The sequence below is a fragment of the Phallusia mammillata genome, chromosome 3 (genome assembly GCF_965637545.1).
Source record: "Phallusia mammillata chromosome 3, kaPhaMamm4.hap1.1, whole genome shotgun sequence".
Classification (NCBI taxonomy): Eukaryota; Metazoa; Chordata; class Ascidiacea; order Phlebobranchia; family Ascidiidae; genus Phallusia; species Phallusia mammillata.
In genome coordinates this window covers 27851580-27862144 of record NC_137254.1, presented here as the reverse complement: position 1 = coordinate 27862144, position 10565 = coordinate 27851580, and the positions used below count along the sequence as shown (strand labels likewise).

The window sequence follows — 10565 nt, the reverse complement described above, 5'->3', positions numbered from 1 at the left end:
GTTGTACTTGTGCCATACGCTTCGGGCGCAAGTCTTTTTCAATTTAGCTTCAACTCCACTCCTTGTAGATTCCTCTCAGAACATCACGTCCCAAACGCAGATGATCAAAAATGGCGCTATTAAATGCATCGACCCCTACACCTTAGCAGAATGCCACTTTAGCATTTCTTAGCCACCGCATTTTTTCTTTGCCCAATTGGTGAAACCCGACACCACGAAAAGTTGCGAAAAAATGACGTATAAGGTGATCCATGTCAAGGGTCAGACACGGTCACGTGTGTCTCGTCTCCAGGCCAATCGCCTTTTGCTATTAGTCTTGATGAACTTTATTGTGCGCTAACATCAATTGTTACATGATTATTACTCTGAAAAACAAGGTTTTTGAAGAAACCATTTGTTTTGGAGTTTTTCATGATAATTTCTCTGATTATGACAAACCGTGTCAAACATTTATTATGCGTTTAAGTTGTTGCAAAAACGTTAAGCGTTGAAATTATTTAGGAACACTATACAACGAGGTAAAAAATAGTGAAGAGAATACATATTTTTGCAGACTTTTTACCAATGTTTGTTGTCGTTAGCAGTACTTCTTATCAACTTAACTAAATGTTAAAGATAGTTTAAACTATAGGGAGAAATAAAACCCACACGTCAGCAAGTATTTGCATGTTACTTTCGGTTTGATTAGTTCTAATTTAATCTATTTTATTATAAATTTTCTACAGTATATTGACGAGCCTTGCCAAAACGGATGTGTGACACTTATTTCGGGTGTCAAAACTTGAACAAAATTACTACATACCAGCATTATATTGCGAAATTCCACCACGTTTTTTAAATATAGACTGCGGTTTATTGTTAAAATTTGCTCAAAATATTGACACTTGGATAATTTTTAATATATATCGCATTTACGGACAAAGTTTGTTACGCCCTGATCCGGTTTTAAATATGAAATTGCATGTTGTGTAAACAAGCCCGATTTCACACATAACTAGTCTATTTTTCATCGCGTGTCCAATTACCATGGGTCAGTCAATGCCGATTGCGGTCCAAAATAACGTCGCACCCTTTTCTCACAGCATTCCAACCACCCTTAATTCAATTTGCTGTCAAGGTCGTGCACCAATCAGGGTTTTAGTTGCTACGACACAAACTCTGGTCGTGGTCGACCGCGTGACGCACTGTCACGTCACTATGGCAACCGGAATAATAGTTCTTTGCACCGCCGCCCGTCTTTGGTTGACCTCGGTTGAGTATACGCGAATCTGGAAACGGTTGGCACGCAAGGATTTTTGAGAGATTAGGAACTGTAAAGGTCAACTGTGCTGTACCCGTCTTTGGCAATATTATTCTTTCTGTTCTTGTCGCCACCATGCTTATGATACGAAGATGGCACTAAGCCGTCGACATTTTAGATTTGTTAAGTTAATTCACACATAAACTTTAGGGCGTTAACCAAATAGAGGGCAAATTCATTCAGAGTTGGAAAGTCGGGCCGGGCTTTTCAGGTCGGGTTCGGGCTTAGGTTTTGTTAAACAAACAGGCTTGATTCGGGCCTGACTTTAAATTCTGTGTCCGTTTTTTTAGATTAAATTACCTTACTAAGTAGGTAGTTGCTGGAATTCACCTAATTCCAAACAGCCCTATAAAACGCCGTTTTTAATTATATGCTATTACGTTTTGTACGATTTTATATAGAGGCCTGTCAATCAAACTTTCGGGCCTAAACTTATAAAAAACGTCTTCTCAAAAACGACTCGGGATCGGGTCGGGCTTTGGGCTCGAATTTTGGACTCGCTTACAAGTTTGAACCAATTACATTCTTTCTACACCCATCCAATAATTTTTTTTAATTTTTTTAATGTGTTTAAAATGGAAAAGACAGATCTACGGAAATGAATTTATGAATTAAAGTTCCGCAAAACAAATTTTAACAGTCAAACCTTTCCTTGGCGTGTTTTGTGGTCCTCGATCCTGCTTTTTTATCTTTACGCTTATTGAGTTTTTGCATTGGTTGTGAAACGCGGGCGCATCATACTTAACAGACATTCAAAACAAGTTTTTATAATGTTTATTTGAATGCTCTTTGTATGTAGTTTTTATTTCAGCATTGCGCGGCATGACTTCATAGTTTTTTATTTGTTAGGAGACGATCTTTTCGTTCAATTTGTTGTTACCTTTGGAAAGATCTTGGTTGATGCGATGTTCGTCAGCACAACGAATGCTACTAATTCTGTAAAAGCTATTGATTTCCGGATCGAATGACATAAATCCATATTTCACGCGCACTAGACCTCAATAAACTGTACTGTATTGAATATATTTCCAAATTCGGCTCCCCCGAGGCGGTTTGTTTAAATAGGATATTTTCGTTTACAAGACCACTGAAGCGGTTTGGGTGGGTAAATCCTACGATCAATTACAAAGCTTTAGATAAACATTTGGTTGCTGACATTTTGATATCGATTTGTCGATGTAGAGTGACTTGTGGTTATTGCGTGTGACTTGGCGAAGTTTTTAACGGACATGTTTTGCGTGGTATGCTTTGATATTTCCACTTTAATCCACATACGGAACACATATCATGTACTGTTCGTGCTCAACACACAACATTAGGCTTCGTATTTTTTTGCATTAAATGCCTCAATCAATTAAAATATTACATGATCAAAATTTTGAATTCCATACAAAAGCGCATAGTGTTATACTGATACATTAACATAACCAAGCAGCAATAGATTACACCGAATTTAAGTGGGTTTCTCGATGAAACATTTAATTAGAAAAAACTTAAAACCAAATTTCTGCGTTTTCGGTCGGATTTCAGAACTTTCAAGATTGCCCGAGGTATTTTCTTTGCTTTAAGGAAAGGTTTGTAAGCCGGGTCAAAATCAAATTGTTAGTTTGTCGTGTTTAATTCAATATCTGAGTAAAGTTCAAATTAGAGTTGTTCAATACACTTCGGAAATGACTGTCGGTTGACAACAGGCTCAAGCCATTCTGGAAGGATCTATCATGACTTGGGCTTGGCCTCATACATGACAACCGTTCGTAACAGCCACTCCCAGTTGTCTTGCACAATAGATTTTTTTTACTTCCTGCTTCTCCTGGTACCTTTTAATGTTCACTTTGTTGCTTTTCATGGGTAAGTACCTTACATTCGTATTGCTGCGGCTGATTCGTGGTCCTTGGGGCTCAACCAAACAATACATAATCGCAAACAGTTTTGAAGATTTTCAGTTTATTAACTTGTTGTTGCGCACATACACGCACCACCCGCTAAATGTTTGCTTATACGTTGCACTACAACTGGCATTGGCCGTACTGGTTTTACGTTTCGGCAAAAATGCTACGGTTATAGGTAATATAATGTTGATTATAGATATTTGACACACGTTTTTTTGCATAAGAAAGTACAAGCCCGTGCTGTATCATGGAAGGCCCATTGCCTTGGCGGGCGAATCACTAACATTCAGCGAGGTAACTTTGGAAATTCGCTCTTTTTTTGCTTCATGTTCATTCTCGTACACCTTGTCAAAATTCAATCAAAGTTACATCGTCAAATGTTGGGTCAACTGGCTTTAAAGGCAAACAGCTTGTTTCCCAGTACCTGACTTGTTTCAGGTACTGGGTAATTCAACAGCAATCGGGCCTTTTCAGAAAAGAAACAAGAGAAAAGAAATATATGAAGAGGTTTAACTGTCTGGTCACAGAGTTTGAAGTAATTTGGCATAAACAGCGTTTCGAAATAAATTGGAAGTGTTAGTGCTTGCGAGTGCGACAAAATTTTACATCTCAAAAATATCGACATTAAAATGTGTGTACATACTAGAATGACTTAGAAGCGACTTTAAAAGGTATTTTAACGGGTTAATACTGGGAATTCCTGCTAGTTAGACGGGCTGGTATTGCTGAAGGCAGGTTATGCTTAGGAACTTTTTGTCGTCAATGGCTTGAAGTCGTGGCCAGCAGCGGACAAAAAATGTAGTAGAGAAGATGCTACGTCTTCTCATCGTCATAGTTATATGCACAGCGAAATTACTTCCGCGAATTTTCTCTTAACAGGTGCTGCAGTTAACAATAGTACGTTGCCTCTACCTTTGCTGAAGCCGCGCTGTGTTTTCGGGCCGTTTAAATAAATGAGAAAGCAGTATTGGTAATAATTTTGAAAGCGCTCTGGGTTATAGTGTGTAATAATATAGAATATTAAAGAAGCATGGCCTGAGTAGACTGTCCAAAAAAACTGCACAACTTCTATTTGCTGATGGCGTTGGTGTTAACGTAGTTTAGTTCATAGTCTTTTCCCGTTCCCTGTTGACGCTTAAACGCAAAGACTGCAATGGCAGCAACTATGAGTAAGATCAGGACAATTGCGAGTCCAACCAAAACCCACAAAGTGGTTCGATCTTCTTCTGGCACTGGTGTTTCAGGCTGGTTTGGATCTTCGGCAACTGTAACATACAAACAGATAATGTTAATCATGAGAAAGGCCACTGTTGAGAAAGTGATTTATTTTGGTCAGGTTTTGTACTGATAATACTGTAGATATTGCAAAGACTTTGTTGGTATTTGAACTTTTTCTTGTGGAAACTTACCACATACACCGCCTGCTGTCTTGATGGTTTGTTGAGTGCAGACACATTGCTGGTTGTTGATAGCATCAAGTACACAGATTCCCAAGCCGCAGTTCCTGTTACAGGCATCCTCTGCAAGAAAGAAAAATTGTTTTAAAATAAAGTAACGCAAAATCTGGAGTAATATAAAAAATGTTACTGTTGGTTAACTATTGCAAAACTAAGATTTCGAAGGTAAGTTACTATTAGGTTTGCCTTTCAAGATATTTTGTTTCGCAAGAGTTGTGTTTTTGAGGCAACAAGGCCGAATAAAACCTTTACCTGGATCTCTTTGGAACGAAGCTTGTACTTCCGCTTCGACATCATCACTTTGCCGTCTTGCTCTAACAACGATGGCGGACCTTCTTCGGCGAGATGGGCACTAAAAGACAAATGCCATACGGTTAAAAATCTCAAAAGCTCAGTACAAGTTTTACTACAAGGGATTGCATTTTGGCAATTCTGTGTGTGTGTGTAGAGGTTAAAGCCAAATCCGAAAATGCACTTTTTCAGAACGCTATGTAACAGCTATTGTGCTGAAAGTGTTGAATGTAGGTTCCTTTTGATGAAGCTTATGACCGCTACAAATCCACTGTTCACAAATGCTACCAACAGTTGCTTAAATCGACATATATAAACCCGTTTAATCGATAATATTTGACACGTACCGAGGTTACACAGCTGGCGCCCCCTGTCTCACGGCACACGACGATGTGAGCTGACATGGTTGTTGTTGTGCTGGAAGAATGGAAATGGGAAGAAAATCCGATATCAATCGCGGGTCCGTTGCCGTTGCGAATCACGTTCAGTGTACTTCGAAGTGGTCGGTTTGCATCTGTTTCAGGAACAGGGCATCCACCGCTGTAAGGGTTTTGCCATTAGGTAATGTCATATGATGCATGCGACATTAGTGTTGTATACTTCACATCAAAAGGTGTTTTGGTATAACATCGTTATGTATACTAATGTACTAGTTATGATGAAATTTAGATCTACATATGAAATCACCTCATCAGATAGGAATCAAAACAGGAATTACTACCCAAATTGGGAAATTTTTTTTAGTACAAAATCATTCTGAAGTGTCTTGCGGGACCGCAATAACACCTTGAATGCAGTTGAAAAATCCTTTTAATGTTTTGCCGCAAACCAATTACTAAGTGTGGTGTAGCATGTGCCAACCTTCTGAGTTTGCGTATTAAAGGCACGTAGCCTGTTGTATGGATGATTTATCGTCTTACCTCATAAGGTCTAGAAAATCGCTGGGGTTAGTTGCTGAAGAAGATCTCAGACTTTGGCATCGGAGTCGAAGGTTTGAGTTAATAGTGGTGGTGGCTTGCATCTACGCAACAAAACACCATGTAGAAAAGTTTTGACTAAAACCAAGTCCGTGCGCTTAGCAGTGTTGCAGCATCGTGAAACTCGTTGTAAGTTATTAATTTAAACATTTTATTTATTTATTTAATTTTTTTGAAAAACCAGCTGCACTGATGAGACCTTATAGGTCGAAACAATCTACACTGCCTGTCGCTTATCATCTATTGGCTTTACACTTATAAGTGTTAAATCATACTATTGTAGGCTGTGTTAATGAGACATTTCTTTTTTAAGAGAACGTTCACGAGCTAACTTTGCGAATCGGCGGGACATTTGTCCTGGATAAAGAACAATTCACAAATATTATACTAAAAAGGTATCCTACCCTAAAGTACAGCTGTACATTGGTTCCAACAGGACCAGATAACTGGCTGTTGAATGCCGAGTCTGTGAAAAACTCTCCAGCGAAGTCAAGGGCCTGAGCCAACGGGCTTTCCTGGTCGGGTCCGACAATGTTTCTGCACAAACAAGTGATTGGATTAGTTGTATCGCAATAATCAAATAATCAGATCATTTAACGCTAATGCTTATTGCTGAAGGCTAACCCCGGGTACTGTTGCAGTAACCCTATGGCTCTTTGGTGACTTAAATTTTATTGGACTAAAAAAATCGTGAAAACATAAAAATGTAGAATGTTTCCGCCCTTTAGAGGTGGACATTGATTGTTCAAGGATGAATTTGCTTGGCCGTTTGTCGTTTTTCAGTAACATTGATGCTTTTAATTGAAGACAGAATGTGATAGAAAAATAACCTTCACTGAATCTAATATTCAGTACGTAACAACTCATAGATGCTCACGATTGCTCAGCTGTGAAGTTGAAAGTAACGTTGGCTGATGTTGGGAACAGGCATGATACCGGGTAGGTGAAGATTGCTCCAACGACAACGGTAGCGTTAGGGTCGTGGTTGGTCAAGTTCCATTGGGTAGAGATGTGTGTTGAGTTCGACTGGAATCAAGTGAAAAAAGAAACCATTCATAATTGAGACTTTTATACGAATCTTTTCGTTAGATTAAAGATGTTAATTTTGCTTTCTGTAATAGCCTATCTAAGTACAGTCGCCCTAGACATGAACATCCATGTCTAACTATCATGTTTTTAACTCACGTCAGTTATTCCGTCGCAACTTCCGCTAAACTTCCAGTAACCAGATCCATCGTCAGTTCCACTGCATGATCCCAATGTTATTGCGGTAACGTTGGTAACACCGCTGTTGGCAAAGAAACTGCTTAGTGCCCAAACTTCCACACGGTCGGAGAAGCAAGTGAAGTTGACTGGTTGAGCTGTAATAAAATTATGAGGTCTTTAGTTTATTTTTCTCATTAGACTTAAGTAGATAGCCGATTGTTTATGGTTTTAGGTAAACTTTCCTTGGTTTTATTTGACAAATGATCGGTTTGCACTTGATTACCTTTTTTTTGCCCGGATGATCATGTTTCTATCTGATAATTTTTGTTGGTGTATGAATGTACGTGTTGCTTTCTTTCTTTGTCACTGTTTGCTAATGTCAAAATACAACTTACTGCAAATAGTTCCGTTAATTCCACTTATTGATTGATCGGCGAAGGAGCTTGGGCATTCGCAAATGAAACTTCCGTTCGTGTTGGTGCAAGTTGCAGACACAGAACAGTTGCCGTAGTTGCCATTCGCGCACTCGTCGAAATCTGCATATGAAACCCATATGTTAAGACCAGGCTCTTAGCTTTAGGGTGTTAACGTCGTTTAATACAATCGTTTAAAGGTTAAACCGAATGTCTGAACGATTTGTATCAAGCTTATTGTTTACGTTTTTGGTAATGCCTAAACCTCTCCGAGTGTTTTTGTTTCGGATTTCGGTTAAATGATATTGTGGTTTATTGGTTGTCGGTTCTTACCGTCACCAGTGAGCATTCCGCTGTCAATCATGATTGCTGATCCTGTGTGGTTTCTTAGCAGAACTGTGAATTCGTCCGCAGAATGAGAAGTTTGATTGAAAGCAAACACCACGATGATTTCACTCGGTGTTCCCATTGTCACTCGTTCAACAGTGACGACAAGAGTTTGGTAGAACAGGGAGGTGTCGTTCACAATTTCGCCAATGAAATCTTCCAGCTAAAGAAATAAATAAGGATAAAAAACCTCATACATACCGATTGAATTCCAATCACGTTTATGTGATTTTGGATACCGACAATTTTTTGGCATGACATACTGTACTACTCACAAGAGTTGTCAGGCAGAACTTACAGAGTTTTCGATAACCATAATTGATGATGATGTCGTCACAGGTGTTGTAACTGAGATTACTGCACGGTAATCGTACTCGTGTTGCGATGCTAAAAAATAATAAGAAAACTTGTTTATTAAAAATAAACCCTTGCTTTATGTTACCAATCTATTATTTCGCATTGTTTTATGGTTTGACTTAGGGAATTTCCTCAACTTAATTCATCAATACCAGACACCGTAATATTATGTTACGTAACCCGTCGTATGGGCGTTGGAGCATGTTTAACACAACTGAAATGGGCAGAAAGGGAAGGTTATTTTTTTTAAATAAATGCGTTAGCATGTAATTAATTCAAGGTAACACTTACCCTGGCAAAAGGTTCCGTTTCCAGTAAATCCGTTGTTACATGCACACGTGAAGCTTCCAGGGTTGTTGGTACAGGTTGCGTTGGCATGACAACCGGAAGCTCCAGCGCATTCGTCAATATCTGCAGGAAACAAGCAACGTGATGTGTTTGTCGATATACCATGTTGTTAAAATTACAAATTAAGTTAATTGTTGTTTTGACAGCGGGGACATTATTCATTACAAAAGACTTTTAAAACGAATTTGTACAAACTTATCCAAAAAATGATTATAATTTGCGTACTTTCTAAGTCAATTTGAAAAACCTGTTACTCGATATAAAGCTGCCTTTCAAAGCAGAAGTCAACCATAACGTAAATTATAGTCACACATTGCTTAAGTTTAAAGTTTGTAGAAATTAATGTTTTTTGCTTACCTGTGCAAGTCATGCCATTGCCCGTGTAGCCAGTCTTGCAAGCGCATGTGAAACCCCCAGGTGTGTTGGTGCACATTGCGTTCGTATTACAAGTGTGAGCTCCAGTCATGCATTCATCAGTGTCTGAGTAAATTGAGTAAACTCTACTTAGATTTCAAATCGTTACTTAGATTGCAGATAAACCTAAAAATGTTTTAGAGTAAACTCTTTTCATGGCTTTGATATTTTGAACTTTATTTCCAGTTTTAAAATAGGTTTATCAGAAATAAAACAAGTAGCTAATCGATGCCGCTTGTTAACCGAACGTGTATCATCTACTTACCAACACATGTCAATGGGTCCATGGTTCCGTTAACTTGGTAACCGCTGTCACAGGTACAAGTATAAGAACCGACGTTGTCAACGCAAGTCCCGTTTGGGCCGCAATCGTATCCGAAATCCGTGCACTCATTAAAATCTGTAATGTAGAATTGTTTCGCGTTAATTTAAAGTTTAAACAAACAATTTGAATTTGCTTTTTTTAAAAGTTTTTTACTCACACCAATTAAACCGAAGCACGTTGACATAAAACCTGCTTACCAAAGGTTATTAAAACTCACCACGTCAATTTAATTTAATGAAAATAACGGCCCAAATAGACGTTAAAAGCGACATGCTTTATTGTTCAAACGTTTCGGCAAATGCCCATGCCATCATCAGTGATATCACTGTTTAAAGAAAACGTAACGTTTGCCGGTGTTTAAAACGTCGTTTGGTTTGGGAAATTCTAGGTAGGTCTAATGGTCTATCTTGATTCGTTTCTGCGTTTTGTAATTCCAAATCTGTTGCATTTCAGTTATCTTCCTTTTCCGTTTGCCTTTTGTTTATCAATGGCTAAGCAAACTATTGTTGTTGATTTTTAGCCTTACCTACGCATGCCACTCCATTCCCAGTGAATCCAGCATTACAAGTGCAAGTGAAAGATGGATCGGTGTTCGTGCAAGTAGCATTGCCATGACAGTTGTTCAATGTGGCGTTGGCACATTCGTCAATATCTAAAATGAAAAAAACAAATAGTTCATACTTTGATGACTTATGTCAACAAAAGTGGCAAACGCTCTACTTACCAACGCAAACCAGAGCTGAATTAAGTTCGTAATCTGTATTGCAGGTACATGTGTAGGTTCCAGGCATGTTGGTGCATGAAGCAGTTTGTGGACCGCATACTGTAGTGTTTCCAGCACATTCGTCAATATCTGGAAAATATCAATAAGCACTTACATCGCGGTTAATATTTGTGATTTTTCGTGCTTTGTTTAAATATCCAATCATATTTTTTAGTAGAAAATACGCGTCTCAATTAATTTGTGAAATATTTCTCGTGCTTTTTCAAATTTGTTGTAATAAGGTCTACTAAGTTAGTTATTAAAAGCGTTTAGGTATATTTTTTTCACACGGCGTCATTTTCTTCATTAAAAAAAAACCGCATTTATCTTACCCGTGCATGTTGTTCCTGATGGCACGAGTGCAGTGGTAAACGTGGATGTGCTCATGTCGTCATAACCGGAATTACATGTGCATTGCACCATTGAGGTGTCAAGATT

The 10565-nt window shown here is 38.5% G+C and overlaps 1 protein-coding gene across 1 annotated transcript; it reads right to left on the bottom strand.

Annotated features, from left to right (window-relative positions):
• Window positions 1-3227: 3227 nt before the first annotated feature.
• Window positions 3228-8683, bottom strand: LOC145219236 (uncharacterized). The gene is made up of 12 exons (XM_080086626.1): window positions 8569-8683; window positions 8219-8307; window positions 7867-8083; window positions 7516-7656; window positions 7100-7275; window positions 6792-6940; window positions 6319-6451; window positions 5858-5958; window positions 5285-5477; window positions 4899-4998; window positions 4599-4709; window positions 3228-4454 (listed from the first exon to the last, which is right to left on the bottom strand). The coding sequence occupies exons 2-12, from the start codon at window positions 8234-8236 to the stop codon at window positions 4258-4260; spliced, it is 1536 nt and encodes a 511-aa protein (XP_079942752.1). The 5' UTR covers window positions 8237-8307; window positions 8569-8683; the 3' UTR covers window positions 3228-4257.
• Between the last annotated feature and the right edge of the window lie 1882 nt (window positions 8684-10565).

Excerpts from the sequence above, each read along its gene's own strand:
- LOC145219236 (XM_080086626.1), bottom strand. Across the intron at positions 7,657-7,866 it reads CGGAATGCTCACTGGTGACG|ATTTCGACGAGTGCGCGAAT; the intron begins GTAAGAACCGAC and ends TTTCATATGCAG. Across the intron at positions 5,959-6,318 it reads ATGTACAGCTGTACTTTAGG|ATGCAAGCCACCACCACTAT; the intron begins GTAGGATACCTT and ends TTTGTTGCGTAG.